At 50.0% G+C, this 21366-nt stretch overlaps 1 protein-coding gene across 1 annotated transcript in view; it reads left to right on the forward strand.

Moving 5' to 3' along the window:
* The window catches only part of KIAA1671 (KIAA1671 ortholog), a 127909-nt gene that overhangs the window by 14211 nt on the left and 92332 nt on the right, over positions 1-21366 (forward strand). Inside the window, exon 5 of the mRNA XM_032883262.1 lies at positions 3199-3333. Within this exon, the coding sequence (XP_032739153.1) occupies positions 3199-3333 (135 nt within the window). The remainder of the gene's footprint in view (positions 1-3198; positions 3334-21366) is intronic.

Consider the following 21366-nt stretch of genomic DNA (forward strand, 5'->3'; position numbering starts at 1 on the left):
TTGTGCCTAACTCCATGGGTAAGAAGCCCAGCCAGGTACAGAGAACAGGTAAATCACCTGTTGTCTTATGAAACATGGCAGTATCCTAGAGACAATCTTACATCTTGCTTTCTTTAACTTAACAGTAAAAAACACAAAAACAAGACAAAACAAACAAACAAAAAAATCAGTGTGTAGACATTTACCTTATTATTTTCAGGGGCTGCCAAGTATTTTATTAAGTGACTAAGTCCAAACTTTTTTTTATCCGGACACTTGTTGTTGGATGTTTGGGTTGGTTGGAGTTTTTGTGTCAGAAGCGGAGCTTCAGGAAGCATCACGGTGCAAGCCTTTGCTCCCCTGGATCAGGTTTTCTGGATTCACAGCCAGTGCTGCCCACGGACCCGGGTGTGATTGTACTTAAAGTGATTCCCCCCTCCACCTCTTTCTCTCTTTTTCTTTTTCACTTAAGAAGCATTTATCAAAACTTTGTCCCAGGCCCGACTTCAGTACTCTATTTAATTAACTGGTTTATTTGAGTTTCAAAAGAGGGAACGTTTTCCAGAGGCTCCGAAAATACTTAAAGGCATGGAGTACCAACCCCCTTGTCCCCCTCTTACCCATCCTTAGCATTCCTCCCATTCTACGACCCCTTAGCTGCTTTTCTAGTCCGTATTCATGGAGACTTTCTTCCTGAAAATATAAGCAAATGTGAACACAGATGCTCTTTTTTTTTTTTAAGATTTTATTTATTTATCTGAGGGGGAGCACAAGCAGGGGGAGAGGCAGAGAGAGAGGGAGAAGCGGACTCCCCGCTGGGCAGGGAGCCCCATGTGAGACTTGATCCCGGGAGGTTGGAGATTTATTGTGAAGCAATGTGTGGTCGAGCCACTGGCCCAGGGCCTGATGTGAAGGAGGTTGGAGGGTATCAGAGAGAAGCACCTTGAGACCTCTGCTCATTTACTACATTTAATAAATGGACTCACCTTGTCCCAGGCCCCACTGTAGGCACCCGGGCGCTGGGAGGGACCGGCCCACTGTATCAGGCCACGCAGTGCAGTAAGGCAGCCACCAGCCATATGTGGCTCTTTCAATGTAAATTAAACAAGAGTAAAAATTCAGTTCCTCAGTCCCACGAGCCACATGCAAGTGCTTAAAAGCCACAGGTGGCTCATGGCAAGTGTATGGTATAGCCCAGAGAGAGAACGTGTCTGTAATGACAGAATGTGCCAGTGGAGGGCTCTGGTCCAGGGGGCAAATAGACCTCAAGTGAGTGAGAGGAGTAAGTCCTGGGGAGATAGAAGAAGAGGTGATAGGGAGGTGACTCTGAGACAGTGGACAGGGGAAGGTCTCCTTGGTCCCGTGGATGCTGGAAGGGTGCCAGTGGGCACAGTGGGCCAGGGCCAGAGCATAAGGGAGCCACAGATTTCCAAGGCTCCCTTGGAGCCTTTCCAACGTACCATTGTACGTTCTACCAGCAGTGGGTGAGGGCTGATTTCTCTACATCCTTTGCTAACACTTACCTGACTTTTTGATTCTAGCCATCTTCCTGGGTATAAAGGTATCTCACTGTGGTTTTGACTTGCCTTTTCCATGACCCATCTTCCCATGTGCCTATTTGACCATATGTGTCCCTTCTTCATCTGTTCAGATCCTTTGTCCATTCTAAATTGGGTTATTGTTCTTTTTATTGTTGAATTGTCATTACTCTTTATATATTCTGGACACAAGCGCCTTAGCAGACATAGGATTTGCAGAAATTTCCTCCCATTCTGTGGGTTGTATTGTTCACTTTCTCGATGGTGCCCTTTGAAGCACAAGTTTTTCATTTTGATGAACTCCAGTTTATTTTTCTTTGGTCACTTGTGCTTTTGATGCCATATCTGAGAAACCACTGCCTAATCCAAGGTCATGAACATTTACACCTGGTGTGTTTTCTTCTGAGGGCTTTCTAGATTTCTCTCTGGACTTGAGGGCTTTGATCTATTTTGAGTTGATTTTGATTTATGATGTGAGGTTTGCAAGCATATTTCGAAGGCAAAGTCTCAGCTTCGTTGATGAGGTGGAGAGAAGTAGAAGAATGGAGGGCGACCTGAGGATCTTGGCTGGCACAGCTGGGTGAGGGGCAGGATCGGGGAGGAGCAGTTTTGGAAGGAAGGGGGCCCATGAAAGCTGAGATGAGTGTGTGCAGGGTGGGGGTATGTGGAGTTTGTGGTGGGATCTGCAAGTCAGGGGGTCCCAACATGGACAGACAAAATTGGGAGTTGTCTATGCACGGATGTGATGTATTTAAAGCAAAGCGGTGTTGAGAGAGATCCCTGCGGGAGTGATGGAGCAGGAAAAGAGAAGGTTCTAAGGCTAGCACTGGATGAACAGACATCCCTTTGAGATGCAGGGAGGCTGAGAAGGAACAGCCAGGGAGGAAGGAGGACACAGAGGGTCTCATAAGGCATCAAACACAGAGTCTGCGAGGCAAGGGATCCAGAAGCCAGCCTTGTTCTTTACTCATGTTGTGTGTTCTTAAGCAGATGCCTTCCCTCTCTGGGCCTTCCTTTCCTTACCTGTGCAGGGGGAGTGTGATACATATGAACTACAAATTACTGGCCTGTGAGTGTGTCCCCTGTATATGACTGGCTGGGACAAAACCACAAGATTCAGACTAGGATATCTAGTACTGCCTTGTTCGCATATCACTTCTCTCCGTATCTGTGCTTCTGTGCATGTGTGTTTGCAGGCATGGAGAGGTGTCTGACATGAGGTCACCAAAAGTTACCAGTGATGGTAATGAGGAGGGCTCCCCAGGTACCAGGCATGGGGGAGAGGATCCCAAAGCAAGGCAGGTGCCCAGGACTCATGCACAGCACCCTGGTGGCAGCACTGTGTCACGCACTTCCCATGTGCAGCTCCTCCCTTGGTTCTCCCCTGAGCCTAGAAGCTGAACACTGTTATCAGGGGCCTTTCCCCACATGGTCAAGGCTCAGCGAGGTTAAGACACTAACCTGAGGCCACACACAGTGATTAAGTGGCTGAGGCTGGCCTGAACCTCGACCCCATATACTACCTCCCATCAATAAGGTGGACCACCGTGGGATGGGGTTTCTGGCCCTTTTGTTTTCTATTTGCCCTTTTAGGCACAGAATGGACTCTCTGGCTGTGACCTATTCTTCCTGTCCATGGAAAAGCACCAGTAAAGTCCTCTGCTTGTGTTTTGTGCCTCAGGTGCTGCCACAGAACCTGGAGAAGGAGGATGCCCTGCCAGACAGGGAGCAGCCACTCTGGCTGGGGTCTCCCACAGCCTTGGGCCCCCGGAGAAGCCACAGTTTATGCAAGGACAAGAGGAGTGGGCCCTTTGTGGTGAGTGGTGCTGGCGTGGCCAGACTGGGACTCGCGTGGGGTTGTTAGGCATCAGACTCTGCTGGGAATGCGGTTGTGTGGACAGTCCAGGCTGGCCCAGGGGCCCAAGGAGGCCAAGGGGGCACAGGTGCCTGTCCAGGAATCCAGTGTTGCCAGACTGGCTGCGCGGTGGTTCTCGATGGGGAGGGTGTTGGTGGCTCTGCCTTCACTCCTCTTGGGTTTCTGGCCCAGTGCAGAGAGGTAACCCCAGGTGCCTGGCATGGAGCAGAAAAGAACATGCCCTGGGGTCTGAAAGTTCTGGGTTCGAGTCCCAGCACTGCTTCTCTCAGTTTCTTTTAGCAGCTTACTTCTTTGTACTTTGGTTTCATTATCTAGAAAACAGGATCCTGATTTCTGTTTCTTTTGCGCCAGTGAGTTAATTTAACTAAGCTGGTCCTGGAGCCAGATCTCCAGGGCTCAGACCCTAGCTCTGTGTGCAGACAGGTGTTGGGCCTCAGTCTCTTCATCGTGAAATGGGGATAATAATAGCATCTACTTCACAGGGTTGTTGTGGGGCTCAGAGGAGATAAGGCGGCAAGAGTTCAGCATGGTCCTTGGTGCATGGGAAACACTTTCATGAGAGTTACCATTACCATTGTTGTTGTTGTTGTTACTCTTCTTTTTCTTCTTCTTATTATTATTCTTGTCCCCAGGCCCCATGTGGGGCATCATCTCAGATAGGATTTCTTTAAGGAGGTAACCCCAGTCCTACTCATGAGGTCATTTGGATCACAAGCTCCATGCATTTCAAGGGTATTTGTGCCTGGTCTTGGATTGGGAGACAAGGGATCCTATAGCATCAGAATCCTAGGTTCCATCCCTCTGGTTTTTTGGTCATGGGCAAGAAACTCCACTTTCTCAAACCCCCATTTGCTCCTTTGCAATATGGCTTGAAGACAATGCCCCTGGCAGGGTTCTTGATGGGCAAACGTCTATGCCAGCATCGGGGGGAGATGGCAGGGCTGGGGGCCACAGAGCCAGAGCAGAAACGCAGACCTCGGCTAGCCATCCACTGAGTAGCCCCGGAAAGCCTCCTTGGGTGTTGAGATCCCAGCCACAGATGTGCTCACATTTGAAACCTGCTTGGTTTTCTTTTTTAAGCGTTCTTTTCCACTGATTTCTTCCTGACTCTTTTCTCATTGCCTCCCAGGCGGCACCAACTCAAGCTTATCTGATTGTACTTGAACTTTTGTGTGTGTATGCGAAGACAGAGGTTATGGAGAGAAAAGCATTTAAGGCCTGTCTTTTTATAGTCTCTGCTTGCTGGCATCCTCCCTGGTGGCCTGACTCCCTCTTCTACTCTCTGTAATTGAGGAGCCTTTGTCCTTGGAGTCCCCAGGTGGCTTGCCTTGGCTCTGTCCTTGCAGCTTCCTGAGGGCCCTGCCCTGTTGCTTCCTGCTTGTTTATCTTCTCCTATGTAGGTGGGAAGGGTGAGGGCCTCAGACCTCCTTTCCCTACCTTGAGGACTTACACCTGCAATTCCAAGGAGTAGCCACCAGGGGGTGGTAGTGTCCGACTCACTTTAACGGGGCACAAAAAGCCTCACTCCAGGGGCCCTCAGCATTGGGCTCTGGAGGCTAAGTGGCTTCCAACTCTGGCTCTGCCACTGTGTGACCTGGGATGAGTGGTGTGATGGACCTCAGTGAACCTCAGTTTTTTCTTCTGTAAAATGAGGATGGTCCTTTCTGGCCTCAAGGGCATTTCTCTGAACTCACTCAGCACTCGGAAGAGGGAATCCTCAGCAAATGCTGGGGCTGCAGTGATAGCTTTTCCATTCTACCTCCCCTGCCTCCTCTACTCTCCCTTTTCTTCAGCTCTCTCATTGTAAGAGGGGAAACCGAGGCCCAGAGTTAAGGCCTGACTTAAGGTGACTGTCAGGTGAGGACCTGGGTCCCGAGCCCTCAGCCCTGCTGGCCGCCTCTACACCTCTGGAAGGCGGTCAGACCCGTGTTTTGTACTTCCTGACGTGCTTGGTGGGGGAGTTCCCCCATAAATGGGGTCTGCTGCTCCCATTGCTCTCAATTAATGACTTTGTGCTGCTGGTTTCCATTTAGGTTCAGGTTCATCTCCATTTCTTGAGACTGTGTCTCAGGACTTGTCCATCCCCACTCCAGTCCTCATGTGAGGAAGTATGAATCCTGTGTCGTAGAGGAGGAAGCTGAGGCTCAGAGAAGTTAAGCCACTTGCCCAAGGCCACACAGCATGTGAGAGCTGGGGTGGAAACCAGGCATTTTCTGCTTCCATCCTGGGACCTGGGCCCTTTCTGCCACAAAACTGTGTCTTTGGTCTGCTGACAGCCCCTCCAGCCCCTCTCTGGGCCTGTAGCACTTGGCGCATCAACTCATGAGGAAACAAGACAACCCTGGCCCTGGGGGTGAGAATATGGTATTTGTTCAGCTCAGGGTTGGCCGCCAGCTCTTCTGCCGTGGTCGCCCTCTGAAGGGTGCCTGGGACTTGCCAGGGCTGATGTTCTGCTGATTTGCATAGCCATGCCCACACCCAGCTGACCCACAGGCTGGTCAGACCCTGAGCATGAGGTCAGACCAGTATGGCCACGGCATTTAATAGAGGCAGCAAACAAGTGAGTTTACCACTCAGGGCCTCTCTTTTCCTCCTCCATAAAATCATAGGAATCATAGTAATAATAATGCCTAACAGCTTACGATGCTTGATATGGAAACTAGCATTATCCCCATTTTACAGATGGGAAAACTGAGGCTCAGAGCCATGAAGTACCTCTCCCAGCTTGGAGCCATGCCAAGATGATGTTTGTAGCGCACTTAGCACAGTGCCAGGTGACAGCCTGATAAACGTTAGCTGCTACTATCATATTGTTGTTTATTTGCTCTCAGTTTCTTTTTCTTCTGCGTTCTCTGGAATTGCTGCTAGTTGGAACAGGGAAGCGCCTCCAATCTTGGGAATTTTTCTGCTGTTGAAGAAGCTGAGGCCCGGCAGGGGGGAGGTGTCTTGTTCAGGGAGAGCCCAATGGCACTGGGACAGAGCTGGGACTGCAGATCACCTTTCCAACTACCTGGCTGGTGCTTGCTGCTTCCCCCCTTCCCTATTGCTTTCCGGGCTACACTTAATAGGACCTTGAGTCCTTGTGGCAAATCTGAGCCCTGTGCTGGGCCTCATCCCTCACCCATCCATGGATGGGTGCACCCTCCTTTCCCCCAGAAAATGAGCCTTTGGTCAGCACTCATTCAGGGATCATAAAACACAGTGACTCAGTTGTGGACCATGGCCTTGGGTCACAGTTTGCCCCAAAGGCCCCTCCCATGACTAAAGGTCCAGATTACCAGCTGTGGGGGTTCCCTGTCATGGGGCAGGTGGCAGACCTCTGTTAACCTCGAGAATGTTCTCCCAAATCTCCTAACCCTTGGCCAGTTTTTGCTGGTTCATTTAGTGATGGGCTCATTCTCTCAGGGGCCCACTATGTGCTAGGCCCTGAATGAGGGGTACTGGAGGTTCTCCCAGTCCCCCTGGGGTTACAGTCCAGGGTTACCTGAAGATGGTCTAGGAGGGTCTAGTTAGGTAGAGGGGGAGGAGAGGAAGGGCACTCAGGAAGGAGGAATAGCATATGCAAAGGTATGGGGGTGGGGTGATGTAAGAGGCATGTTTGGGAAACATCAAATAGACCAGTTTGGCTGGAGTGGAGTGTTGGGGAGGGGCTCAGTCTTTTTTTTGGCAGATTTTTATCTGTATGTTCTTCATGCTGTGCTGGGTATTGCACCAGCAATAAATTGCACTAGTTACAAACAAGACACGGATACATAAGAAGGCAGATAAACAATTGCAATGGTTTCTAAGAGCTCCTGTTCATTGAGCACTTACTAGTGCTAGGCCCTGTATCAGGTGCTTTCCCAGCATTCTTTCATTTAATTTGTTCAAGGTTCAAAGCCTCTCAGAGAGCAGGCACTCTTGTTTGAAGTCTTGAAGGATGAACAGGTGTTTGCTAGATGGGTGTGGTCTGGGAAGAGATGGTTTGCCCCCATGGAGGGAACAGCTTGGGCAAAGGTTCAAGGTTGTGAAACTGTTTTACGCAGTGAATGTGATCTAGAGTCCAGGAGACCAGCTGGAGTCTTATAGACCTTGATGCGTCTTCTGGGACACCCCCGTGTGTGTTTCAATGCCAAATTCAGACTCTTCCTACATCTCCCACTGAGGAAACCAGATGCTGGTTTTTGAAAGATGGCGCCACCTCCTGGCAGTTCAGCCCTCGTGTGCCATCTTTGTTCAAGGATCTGCCTGGAGCAGTTCTGAAGGTTTGAAAAGCACTTGAACCCAGTAACTTCATTATAGTGACTGGAGGATGGAGGGGAAGACCAGTTGGGATTCTAATGCAAGTCTTGTGAATGCAGTCAACTTGAATAAGAGGGAATTTGTGAAATGACTCCTAGTGGATATATTGTTGGTCTTGGTTAGATACTCTCTTTGCATTTCATTTGGTTGCCTAGGTATTCAAGTGGGAAGGGGGAAAAAAATGGAAGAGTCTATATGAACTGTTAGAAATAACTCATCAGAGATTATGCTAAAAACTAGCTGTGAATAAAGATTTGATGGCTTTTTATTTGTCCACGATATGGACTTTTCTCCCTATAATGTGTTGCTTGGCATTCCCCAGTTTGATGCTGGACCTGTGTTGATGTCATTTGAATTGAGTTTCAGGAATGTGGCTCACTGGCTTAATTAAAAGGGCTAATTTATCACACACAGCAAGACGTAATGAGGTGGGTAGCTGTTGGCTTGGCTCAGCATCTCTGAGAGTCCCTTGGGCTTTCCCTCATGCTTTGTGCCTCATGGTCCCAAAAGGGCTGCCACTTTTCCAAGAATTAATTCCACTCTCTGGCAGGAAGAAGTGGGGAGTCAGAAGGGCCATGCTAGCTGAGTCTGCAAGGAAGCAAGAGCTTTCCCCAGAGCACCCTCCAGAAGACTTTCACTTACATGGTCACATGGCCACTGTTAGCCGCAAGAGAGTCCGGGACAGTCAATGCTCAAGACTTCTGGCCTCCATCACAGAAGGTGGCTAAGTTGGATATGGCTGTTGGTCTTTCAACAAATAGCATTCTTTAGTACACAGTCTGAAAAAGAAAATGGGGACTGTCAAGTCCTTGTCAAGGAAGACTTGGCCTCCAAACCAGGATTCGAGACAAGAGAGTAAATCTATCTAGTGTCTGTATGATGTGATGTGAGATGGGTGCTGGGCACTGGGCCTCTGGGATGGAACAATTTTGCCCTCCAAGGCCTCCATTCTGCTGGAAAGTAGGGCTCAGAGACAGGAAGAAAGGCTAATGTGGAAGAGACAGGCTGGGTGGTAATTGGCTCAGAGGCCAGAGTGACCTTTCTTCCTGGGCGAGGCGGAAGAAGGATAACACGCCAGCTTTAGGATTGTGAGTGTGGAACCTGAATGGTGAGAAACTTGTTGACACCCTGTGCTCTTAGGAGGCTCAGGAATCCTGACTTGTGGCTAATTCCATTTGTTAATTGTTTCTTGTCTATCACTGCTGGGTTGAGTAATTTATGTCTCAACTGATTAAAGTTCCTTTTCTGGATTAAAACCAACCAGACCAGAAGGTTTCTGATTCCTAGGTCTTAAATGCAAATGCTTGATTGTGCCTGAGATCTTGTACTGGGGGTATTTTGTGTTCATATGTTTACCCAACTACCACCCACCAATTTATCAGCTGTCCATCCATCCTCCCATCCATCCATCCATCCATCCATCCATCCATCCTCCCATCCATCCATCCATCCATCCATCCATCCATCCATCCTCCCGTCCATCCATCCATCCATCCTCCCATCCGTTCATCCTTCCATCAATCTTCCCATCCCATCCATCCTCCCATCCATCCATCCATCCATCCTCCCATCCATCCATCCACCCATCTTCCCATCCATCCATCCTCCCATCCATCCTCCCATCCATCCATCCTTCCATCCATCTTCCCATCCATCCATCCATCCATCCTCCCATCCATCACCCAGTTATTTATATATACAAAGCTCTAAGGATATAAAGATGAATAAGTTAATTTCTGTTCTCAAATTGCTCCCATTCATAGACTATAAACAAGATATTATATAGTCCAGGATGATAAATACTAGTCATTTATTTATTCACCCACTCATTCATTCATTCATTCAACAGATATTTACTGAGCACCTACTATGTGCCACGCACTGTTCTTAGTTCTTCAGGTAGAGCAGTGAACAAGACATAAGAGGTTCCTGCCCTCCTGGAGCTCCTACTTCAGTGTGAGAAGATGGACATTAAACGAGGAGCCAGACTCAAAAGAGAAGGATTTTCAGATGGTACCAAGTGCTGTGAAGAAAGTAAAATAGGGTGTTGGGAATCAAGAGTGGCTGAGGAAGAGGGTGGTTGGAAGCTATTTCATTGCTAATAGGGGTTAGAAGGGATTCTCTGAGGAGGTGACATTTGAGCTGAGACTAGAAAGGGGAGCACCTGGCCATGTGGAAAAATCAGAGGGAGAGCATCAGGCAGAGGGAAAAGCAAGTGCAAAGGTCCTGGGGCTTGTGTTTTGTAGTACTACTCGTGGTGATGATGATTACAATGACGACAATGATGGTGGCATTGGTGATAGAGTAGACAGTGAGGAGTAAGAGAGTTGGCAGAGGTAAGGTCACACTGTCTTGATGGCCATTGTAAAGGGGTTGCTTTGGGATTAGCACAGGCTGCTTTGGTAAGCACAGAGAAGGGAAGTATCATACCATCTGGAGGAGTTGAAAAGAATGTCAGAGCCAGCGATCAAAGAAAGAATTAGCCAAGAAGGCCGTCAGGTCGGGGGAATAGCATGTGTATACATAAAGAGGCATAGGAGAATTGAGGGTTTTCTGGGAGCTTTGAGGAGGGTTTACCTAGAGAGCAGTGGAGATGAGGCAGGAGAAGGCTGGCCAGGGTGGGGATGAGAAGACCCAGTCAGAGTCAGAACAAGGAACTTGGTAATAGGTCTACCAGAGGTCCAGAAGAGCCCAGAGAGCAAACTTATTAACATACCACTGAAGGTGAGGCTTGGAGCTCCCCCTAGTGGACATTTTGAAGGGGTTGGAGAGGGTGAGTGGGAAGCGGGGAGACCAGGTTTATTCAGTTTCATTAAATATACTCACGGTGTTGTGCAGCCCTAACCACTCTCCGTTTCCAGAACTTTTTCTTCCTCTCAAGCAGAAACTCTTTCCCCAGTGAACACTAACCCTCTAGCCGCTTTCCCCAGCCCCTGCCACCCTCTGTTCTACTTCCTGCCCCTGTGAATTTGCCTGTTCTACGTACCTCAGATAAACGGAGCGATCCAAGATTTGCCATTTTGTGTCTGGTTTATTTCACTTAGCGTAATGTCTTCAAGGTTCATCCCTGTTGTAGCAGGGGTCCAAATCTCCTCCCTGGTCAAGGGAGAATAATATTCCATTGTATCTCTAGTTCCCATTTTGTTTATCCATCTGTCTGTTGGTGGGCCCTTAGGTTGTTTCTACCTCTTGGCTGTTGTGAGTAATGGTGCTGTGAGCACGGGTGTGCAAGTATCCGTCGGCGTCCCAGCTTTCAGTCCTTGTGGGTGCGTACGCCCAGGAGGAGAACTGCTGGATCACAAGGCAGCTCCTTCAGTCTCTGAGGAAGTATTAAACTATTTTCCACAGGGACTGCACCATTTTATGTTCTCACCAGCAATGCATGAGTGTTCTAATTTCTCCCCGCCCTCACCAACACTGGCTGTTTTCCATTTTGTGGTTTTGGTTTTGGTTTTTGATAGAAGCTATTCTAATGGATATGGAGTGGTATCTCATTGTGGGTTTGATTTGCATTTCTATAATGGCTAAGGATGGTGAGCATCTTTTCATGTGCTGTGTCTTCTCTGGAGAAATGTCTATTTGAGTCCTTTGCCCATTTTGGAATTGGGTTGTTCTTTTTGGTTGCTGTTGAATTTTCTGTTGGAGTTCTTTATGTATTCTGGATACTAATCCCTTATCTGCTATATGGTTTACAAATATTTTCTCCTGTCTGTGGGTTGTTTTTTCACTTTCTTGATAGTGTTCTTTGTTGCACAAACATTTTTTAATTTTGATGAAGGCCAATTTATCTACTTTGTCTTTCATTGCCTGGAAGATAATTTGTAAAATCAACGTGTAATATGCATACAGAAGAGAGGACATCTCTTAAACCAGCTGGCCTGGGTTTGAATCCCGACTCTGCTACTTAGCAGCTATGTGACCTTAAGCGGGTTAACATCTCTTCCTCAGTTTCCCCTTCTGTAAAATAGGGGTAATAAAGGAACCTACTTATTAGAAATGCAGTGAGGTTATGGGCAGCTGGATGGCTCAGTTGGTTGGGTGTCTGACTCTTGATTTTGGCTTGGATCATGATCTCAGGGTCATGAGGTCGAGCCTTGCATGGGGCTCGGTGCTCAGAGTGGAGCCTGCTTGGGATCTCTCTCTCCCTCCCTCTGCTCTCACACACACTCACTCAAAAAAAAAAAAAAGTGAGAGAGAGAGAAAAGAAAAAGAAATGTAGTGAGATTAGGTGAATTAATGTGCATAAGGCACTCTGAACAGTAGCGTCACTTTTTTAAGTTCTTACTCTGCTGCTATTACTTTGACTATATAGTATATATTGAGTATCTGTTTGACACTGTGCTTAGATTATTCACTGTATGAACATTATTCTGTTGTCCCATTTAATCCTCACAGACCCCAAGAGATGGGTATTCGTTGTCCCCATATTGTAGAGAAGGACACAGGTTTGAACCCTTTTGAGGCTTGCTGAGTGCCATTTCCTGGCCCTTTTGCCAAAGTGACCTCACTGTATCCTGAGGTACCAGGAACATACCCATTTCAGAGATGCTGAGCCTGAGGCTCAGAAAGGGGATGTGACTGACCCAGGGACACACAGCAAGGAAATTGCAACACCTGGATTGATCCCTGGCCAGTGGACTTATCCCTTGGAGCTGAGGAGAGGGTTAGGGCTTTTGGGGGCAGGCTCTCTGTTTGGAAGGAGGGGCTGGATTTTGTTTCACTTGTACCGCTGGGGCTCCTGGGGGCCAAGACATTGGAGGGCTCCCAGCCAGGTGTCCACAGGAGGCTGATGAACACAGGGACCCCTGTTCCCCTTGCAAAACCTCCCTACCTGAGCCAGATGGGCCGCCTGGTGCACGCCCCCCTGGTGGAACTGTGTGGGATTTGGGGCGCTTGGCAGCCTCCAGGTGGGATCCTGGTCCTGGAGCGAATTACCCTTTTCTGTGTGTTAACCTACTGTGGTTTATCTCAGGGGTGAGGAGATGGAGACCCAGACGGGTGACGAGGATCTTTCTAGTCCTTTTGTTTCTCCTCCTTGAGAAATCTGTGGAAACACCCTTATGTGAGAATGATGCTAATCCCTTGTGTGGGAATGGTGCTAATCCCTAGCGGGCTAATCTGGATTTGACTCATTGTGTTTTAGAATATAAATAACAGACTTTCTCCTGCTAATAGTCACGATTGCTTGTTCCACTTGCCACAACCCTTTGAGATCACCAGAGGGCCATGCAAAGTTGCTGGGGTCCACACCTGTTTGCATCTTCCAGGGTGCACAGAGTTGTGTTTACATACCTGTACCTGGACACACTTGCACCAAAACAGGAATAAACCCCACTAGACCCGGATTCTAATCTCATCTCTTTCTGTGGCACTCTGTGATTTTGGACAGCTCCTTGAGGCTCAATTTCCTCATCTCTGAAATGGGTGAGAGAAGCCAGCTCTGTGTCCCACACAGGCTATTGTGAGCAAGACAGACAGACATTGGGAAGCTGTCTGTTGCCAAGCAGGAGTTAGTGGTTCCTAGGCAGGCTTTATAATTCATTCCGGAAATGTTTGCTGAGCACCTACAGTGCCCTAGAGAGAAGTCAGATTCACACCTTTTTTTGGAGGATAAAAATCCCATCTGCACTCAGCATCCAATCCAGTGTCCATATGACAGCTTACAAGACTGTGTGTCTGCCTGACCCTCTCTCCCAGTACATGTCCTGTACTCACTCCACTCAAGCCACACTGGCCTTCAGAGTGTTCCCTTAAGATGCACGTCACGTGTGTTTCTGCCCCAGGGCCTTGGCACTTGCTGTTGGCTTTCCTTCAGATTCCCTCTTCACTCCCTATTCTCAGGTCATCTCTCAGCTCAAATGACAACCCTCAGTAGAGCTTTCCCTGGTGCCATGTCTATAGAAGGACACGTGGCCCCCACTGTTTTCTCCCAACGTACCCCTTGTCACATGCAGTACCTTCTCATCGCACAGTGTCTGCCCCCCAAATCAGAGTGAAGGCTCTGGGAGGCAGGGAACTCTGCGTGCAGTGCCCAGTGCATAGTAGGCACACAACATACATGTCTGGAATGAGTGAATGAAGTAGCACCCACATTTTTAAAAAACTATTTATTCATTATTATTTTTTAATTCATTTTTTAATTTAGAGAGCATGCTCATGCGAAGGTGGGGTTCTTAGAGGGGAGGGGCAAGGGGAGAGGGAGAGAGAGAATCTTAAGCAGGTTCCACGCCCAGCGCAGAGCCTGATGTAGGGCTTGATCTCATGACCCTGAGATTGTGACCTGAGCCAAAATCAAGATTTGGACACTTTAACTGAGCCATCCAGGTGCTCCAGGACCCTGGTTTGGTTTTGTTTTGTTTTTAAAGATTTTATTCCTTTCCCTTAGCAGTATGCACTAGAGGTTTATCCCCATCTTTGCATGGCTCAGGGGTCCTTTCTTTTTAGCCCTGAATAATAACCCATTGTCTACTCTGACGTGGATTATTTTCCCACTCCCCTGCTGAGGGACATCTGGGTTGCTTCCACGTTTTGACGGTCATGAATAAAGCTGGGGTAAACATCCGTGGGCAGGTTTTTAGTGCGGACCTAGCTTCTTGGCCCCTTTGGGTGAATACCAAGGAGGACAATGGCTGGATCATAGGGTCAGATCACGTTCTGTTTTGTACCCTGTCGTTTTTTTAAGTGTACAATTCAGTGACTTTTGGTATACTCCCAAAGCCGTGCCTCCATCATTCAATTTGAAAAGATTTTCAGTACCCCTGTGCGCCTGGGTGGCTCAGTGGGTTAGGCCTCTCTGCCTTCGGCTCGGGTCATGATCTCAGGGTCTTAGGATCGAGCCTTGTGTCGGGCTCTCTGCTCGGTGGGGGGAGCCTGCTTCCCCTGCTTCTCTCTCTGCCTACTTGTCGTCTCTCTCTGTCAAATAAATAAATAAAATTTTTAAAAAATTAAAAGATTTTCAGTACCCCCCACAGAATCCAATCTCCCTTGACAATCAGTCCTCGGCCCCCTCCTCAATAATGCTGCCATTTATCTACCCCCTTGGGTGTGCCAGGCACCATGCTCCCCATTCATTCTCATGGTGACTCCGCATGGTGGGGACTGTTCTTCTTCTTCTTTTTTTTTTTTTTTTCATTTATTTGTAAGAGAGAGTGAGAGAGAACACAAGCAGGGGGAGCAGCAGGCAGTCCAGGTAGAGGGAGAAGCAGGCACCCCCTGATCAGGGAGCCTGATGTGGGGCTCGATCCCAGGACCTGGGATCATGACCTGAGCCGAAGGCAGATGCATAACCACCTGAGCCACCCAGGTGCCCCAACCTGGGGATTGTTCTTGTTCCCATCTTCCAGATGACAAAGCTGAGGCCCGGAGAGGTGAGGAAGGCACTTGCCTGCATCACTTAGCCAGCAGGTGGTTCAGCTGGGATTTGAACCCACATGGAGCCTCTGCTTGGCAGATGTCACGCCTGAATAGGATGTTTCCCAAACTCCAGTCACTCTCCTGTCACCTCAAGTACTTTTCATAGTTGTGAATCACCCCAACTAATACTTAGTTAATATTGTACTTAAACTTGCCTCACTTTCTTTATATGACACCTTTGTTAAAATATAATTCATGCTCTTTGAAAATATAAAATCCAGTGGGTTTTAGTATGTTCACGGATCTGTGCGACCATCACCACAGTCATCTTTAGGATGTTGTCCTCACTCCCAAAAGGAAGCCATCCCTATTAGGGGCCACACCCTCATCCCCTGCCTGCCCCCACTTCTCCCGGTCTTGCGCAAACACTCTTCTGTTTTCTGCTTATGAATTCACCTGTTCGAGGAACCTCAAATAAAGGGGATCATGAGCTATTTATCCTTCTGTGTCTAGCTTCTTTCACTCAGAGTTCAAGGTCCATCTATGCTATCACATGGGTCTGAACTCCATTGCTGTTTACAGCTGAATCGCGTGCCACGGTCTGGACGGACCGCCTTTCAGTTATTCATTCATCAGTTGGTTTGTTTCTACTTTTTGGCACCTGTGAATGTTCCTGCCACTTTATCGTCCCTTTGTACTGGTTGGATTTTGTCCTCTACCTGCACTTACGATATACCTGTTTTCAGACAAATTGCAGGATAGCGGGGCTCTTGATTCCTTTGTTCGGGTCCACGTTGTCCGTGCAAAATGGATGCTCAGTCCCCATTTGCTAATGGAGTGAGGGAGGGAGTGGGAGAGTTGAGAGCCCCGTATGGGAGATTGACATGTTCCCCATCATCTGACCCCTGGAAGGAGAGGGTGATGAGTCTGCCCCGGCTAGGTTGTGGGGGAGCCAGAAAGGCTCAAGGTACAACCGAAGTTGGGTTTTGACAGGGGCGTAGGAGTCGGCCAGGTAGGGAGACACAGGAGTGGCAACCAGGCAGAGGGCCCAGCTGGGCGGGGTGCAGCTGTGACTTGTTGTCCCTGTCATATTGGTCCTAGGGTGGGGTGGGGGCACCCCTGTGCTCTCAGGATGGCCCCTTGACACTGAACAGAGAGCAGGGCTCAGAGGGAAAGTGCAGAATTCATTCACAGCGGCAGAGTTCCCAGGACCCAGCCACTCTACCCGCCCCGGAGATCTGGCGGTTCCTGAATGCCTGGCTCAGGCATGTGCACACGGGTCACCCCAGACTTCTGAATCTAGATTTACAGGTGCTCTCCCTCTGGATTCTGACTCAGGGGCTGAAGCCAGATGGGGAATTAGGGACAAATTTGGAGGAAGGAGGAGGCTCTTTTGCATATTCCAGCCTGTCCCAGCCTGTCCAGTGTTTCAAGCAAAACCAGTGATCTTGATCTTGATGTGAAATCTCACCATTTTTAAAGATTTTTTTAAATTAATTTATTTGACAGAGATCACAGGTAGGCAGAGAGGCAGGCAGACAGAGAGGGGGAGGCAGGCTCCCCACCGAGCAGAGAGCCCAGGACCATGACCCAAGACAAAGGCAGAGGCTTTATCTCAATGGAGAAATTTTTTCTTTCTTTCTTTCTTTCTTTCTTTCTTTCTTTCTTTCTTTCTTTCTTTTTTTCTTCCTTCCTTCCTTCCTTCCTTCCTTCCTTCCTTTCTTTCTTTCTTTCTTTCTTTTTTTTTAATTTAGGTGCTGGTGAAGGCAGGTGGATGGGGTCAGGCCACACCCAGCCGCCTTCAGTAAACACACCGGGGATGGGCAGGCTTGTTTCACACTTATCCCCTTGATGAATCCTTGCCACAACCCTTGGGGAAGAGGAGGGGTGGGGTGTGGCATGAAGGGGCTTGGCCCTGGCTCCTACAGGGTGCAGGTGCCACAGGTGGGACTCAGTCCGGGGCTGTCAGGCTCTGGGGGCATCTGAAATACCCTGAGTGTCCTCCAGAGGGTTTTCCAGCCGCAGTTGCTCTGTTCCACTCCTCCTTGCGTCCCTGCCCCTTGTTCCTGGCCATCCTCCTGACTAAAAAAGGCACCATTTAGAAAAAAGGAAAGAAAGGCACTGTGTTCCTTGTGCACTGCTCAAACGTGACCACTAGAGGGCGGGATGGAGGTGATCTAGTTCCAGCATTTCCTTTTATTTTCAGTTTTTAACCCCTTCTGCATCAGGGCCTTCACTCTGAAAAAGCCAAGTTTCCTGTGACCACTTGGATTTTCTTTCAACACGTGCCACTGATCTTGGTGCACGTGTTGCTCAGCTCCGTCCTCCATTAGGTCTCTTGCCGCTTTCTATTTCACTAGCATCAGGGCTCCTGGGCTGAGGTGGGGACATTTCTCCTGCTCCCTGCACAGCCCCCGCCACCCCATTTATCTTCATGGGTGATGTTTCTCTTCTGAAGAAATCACTTTCGGGGAGCAAAAGAATTCTGTTTTTGTTTTCCTTCCAAAAGGAGTAGGGCATATGTGTGTGTCTGAGGGGGATAGACAGCCCATAAGGAGAGCCCTATGAATATAGAAATGGCATTTCTGACTTAAGCAGAAGTATTTCCAGAGATGTTGAATCTTGTACTTGAGCACGGGCTCTCTTGAGAAGAGGGACATTTGGTCATATTTCAAGACTTGGTTCCATGCCACCTCCTCTAAGAAGCCCTCCCGGGTTGCACCATTTCCTGTGAACTCCAGGGCCCTTTAGCCCCCAGTGCTATAGTGCTTCTCTCTCTCACCATCCCTCCTCACTCACTGGCACCCCAGGCTGCCTCTCAGCGACCTGCTATCCCCTCCCTGGGTCTCAGTTTCCCCCTCAGACATTTCTGAGGGGGAAACTGAGTGCTCCATCCGTGCCCTGATTCTTTCAGAGGTTGTCAGCTTCTGGAAGATGGGAGACATGTGTATGGCTTCCATGGGTCCTTTGGTAGCTGACAGGATGCTGTGCACACAGTGGGTCTGCTCCTGGTGAGTTCTGGGCACACAGATGCAAATGTCATTTCTTTGTGAGCTGGACGAGTGCCAGGAGAAGTGGAAGTTCTCAGCCCTTCAGGGAATGGTTACAGAGCACCTTCTAAGCACTGGGCTGGGTGCCAGGCCCTGCCGTGAGTTAGCACACAGCCCTGTGGAGGAGATAGGCTCTCATCACACCGAGCATCCTAACATACTTGGAGAGGGGGCTCAGTGACTCATGCTTGCTTGGAGGGCTTCCTGGAAACATGCTGTTTGCGTTGAGCCTGGGAGATGATCGAATTTCTGCAGATGGAAAGGGCATTCCTGGCCGAAGACCCTGTCCAAGCTCAGGCCGGGAGGCCAAGGGTCCACACATGCTTGAGGAATGGGTTTGGCTAGGGCAGTACCTGGAGGCCATATGGCTAAGGGCATTGAAGGCCAAGCCAAGAAGCGAGGCACACTGTGATGGACAGCAGGCTTGTGGGGCAAGCCGGCCCTTCTAATATCTCAGGTGGGGGCTGTGTCAGCACCATCTCTGTCCAGGCCCTGGCACAGGGAGCATGTGATGGATGAATGGGCTATGTTCCTAGATGGTCATCAGTTCTGATGCCTGCAAGGGCCGGGGTCTGTTCTGTGCCTGGGCTATGGGGAGCAGGAGGAATGTGGCAGATCTGGTCCCTAGGCAGCACACTCTGGTTCTGCCACGTCTCTGGAGGAGTGCAGGCCTGTGGGGAAGGCAGGCCCATATTTCTAAAAGAACTGGGAATGTGCATTGCTACACTCAGTTCTTCTGAGGCTAATGCATTAGCAACTGTATTCAAATAAAACGCCATAGGGTGCCCACCTTCCCTCCCCACCCAAAACCCCCAGTGCCTAAACAAAATCATGCCTGGGTGGGGGTGCGGCTGCTGGTTGTCAATCTCCCTGCCCGAATGCTGATGGCGGTTTTAACAACTCCTGTCCCTTTCGGGAGGTTTCTGCTAAGCTATGGCCTCTCCAGAGGGCTGCATGGTTGTGTTTGAATGAATGAATGACATTAATAAGAGTTGCCCCAGGACCTACTGTTGCCAGGGGCGTTGCTCTGGGATGCGGGGAGACAGGCTGCCCAGGGGTGGGCCCTTGGGCACGAGGGATTGAAGGAGGAATTACAGAGAAGCAGCACGTTCTGCCCTGCCTTTCTGCCAGAGAGGCAGGCGCTCTGGGACCTCCCTCCGCTCCCCACATCTGCATCTGGGGACTGTGGGTGAGGGGGTGGGTTGGATCTGAAGCCAGAGAGCTCAACTCCAGCAGGAGAGAACTGGGCAAAGAGGAGGGGAGTATCCTCATTTCCTAGGCCTGCCATAAGAACCCACCACATCCTTGGTGGTTCCAAAACAAAAGATACTTGCTCTCTTGAAGCTCCGGAGGCCAGAAGTCTGAAATCGGGGGCATCGGCAGGGCCAAGCCTCCAAAGATGTTAAGGGTGCCTCCCTCCTTGCCTCTTCCAGCTTTTTGGCTTCCAGCTTGTGGCCGCCTGGCCCTGCTCTGTGTCTCTTCCATGTGGCTGTATCTTGTCTTGTGTTTCTTATAGGGTTATTTACCAGATTAGAGCCTTTACCTGAGTAATCCAGGATGATCTCATCTCAAGAACTTTAACTCGATCAGCTCTGCAAAGACCTTTTTCTAAATAAGGTCACGTTTATAGGTTCTGGGTGGATGTTTCTTTGGGGGACCGCCATTCAACCCACTGCAGGGAGGAAGGCAGCTTCTGATGGAGGATCAGCATGAGCACAGGGCCCTGTGGGTGACTGGCTCGTGGGGTGGGAGGGGCGGGGTGGAGTCAGGTGGTGAAAGGTAAGCAGGGGCCTGGGGTGGGAGAGATGAGAGCCAAGGATAGGAAGGCGTTCAAGGCGTGTGTCACATGTATGCAGGTGGCCCCCTGCCAGGTGGAGATGGGTCCCTTACTAAGACTGACCCCAACCAAGTAGAGGTCACTTCTGGCCTGGATTGAGGGGGGTGTTCTGCTCCCCAGAGTCATGCCCTGGTGACTGTGACCATCTATGGGCTGGGTGAGTGGGGGTTTGGGCAACTCCGGTTTTCATGCCTGCCTGTCCACCCCCGCCTGGTCTTGGGTCAGCTCTTTCTGCATCTCAGACTTGCCAGGTCCAGCCTTTTTTCACCTTTTTTTTTTTTTTTTTAAATTCTTCCCACTCCAGCCCCCAGGCTCTGTTGTCTCTCTGCCTCCCTCCACACCCCCTGCCCTGCTCTCTCCCCAACTGTGCTCTGTTCCCTGTGTCCCTGACTGTCTCTCTGGCCATCTGTCTCCTTGCCTTATCTGACTTTCTTTGGGTTCCTTCTTTTTCCTGCCTGAGCCTTTCCGTCAGGGCTCTCCTACACCGGCGAGGCTCCCCTTTCGGGGACTGTGTTCTCCCTGCCCCCTGTCTCTGTCCTCCCCTCTGCCCCTTCTTGCCCAGTCCTCTCTGCCGCCTCTTCCTTGTCCGGCCAGTGGGAGACTGGAGAGGAATGGTTGGCCCTCAGCAGCCTCCACTCGTCGGGGTGGTGGATAGTTGGTGTGTCAGTTGGCAAGAAGCACCTGTCCTGCTGTTCTGTTAGCCCCTCAGGTAGACTTTACCATCATTCAGTCAGTCAGCATACACACCCCCTCCCCACAGCTGGCAGCCGGCCGGCAGGGGTCAGCCCTGCGACGGCACCACTAGCCAGCGAGTGGGGCCGTGTCCTCTGGCAGTACCATCAGCTGGAATGACCCTCTGACTCTACCATCAGCCTGTCAGTCAGTGAGCAGGGCCTAGATGTATCTTCATCTGTACCCTCATTTGGAACCAGCCCCCCCAACTGGTGGTCAGGCGGGCAGTGAGCTGCTGGGACCCATTGCCTGCCGGATGTGGGGCCCCAAGTGTGGATGAAGCCACAGGCCTGCTTTTGAAGAGCTTTGAAGTTCACCCCATGGTTTCCTGGGCTGCCGAGCTCAGCTTTCCCCGTGGTGTTCAGGCGGCCTCCTGTCAGCTGCTCAGCCTGGCCCTGGGTGGTGGGCTGGTGTGCGGTGCAGATGGGCCCAGGGGTCTGGAGGGTGGGAACATGGCCCCGAGCCAAGGCCTCTGCCAAGGGCCGCACCCCTCCCTCTCCTTGGGGAGAAGGAGCAGACCTGCCTCGGGCGTGGCTCCTGCGTGGCGAGCTGACTGTGTGCGCATTCTCTGGGGTTGACCTAGGCTGGAGGTGGTCTTGAGCAGGAGGCCCTGGGTCTGCCTTGTGGCTTGGCAGCCACTCACCTGGGGCAACTCCCTTTGCCTCTTGGAGTCTCGGTTTACTCATCTGGCTGGTGGATGATAATGCTTCCCCATGGACG

The sequence above is a fragment of the Lontra canadensis genome, unplaced genomic scaffold, assembly GCF_010015895.1.
Source record: "Lontra canadensis isolate GAN:19392208 unplaced genomic scaffold, GSC_riverotter_1.0 scaffold87, whole genome shotgun sequence".
NCBI classification, from domain to species: domain Eukaryota; kingdom Metazoa; phylum Chordata; class Mammalia; order Carnivora; family Mustelidae; genus Lontra; species Lontra canadensis.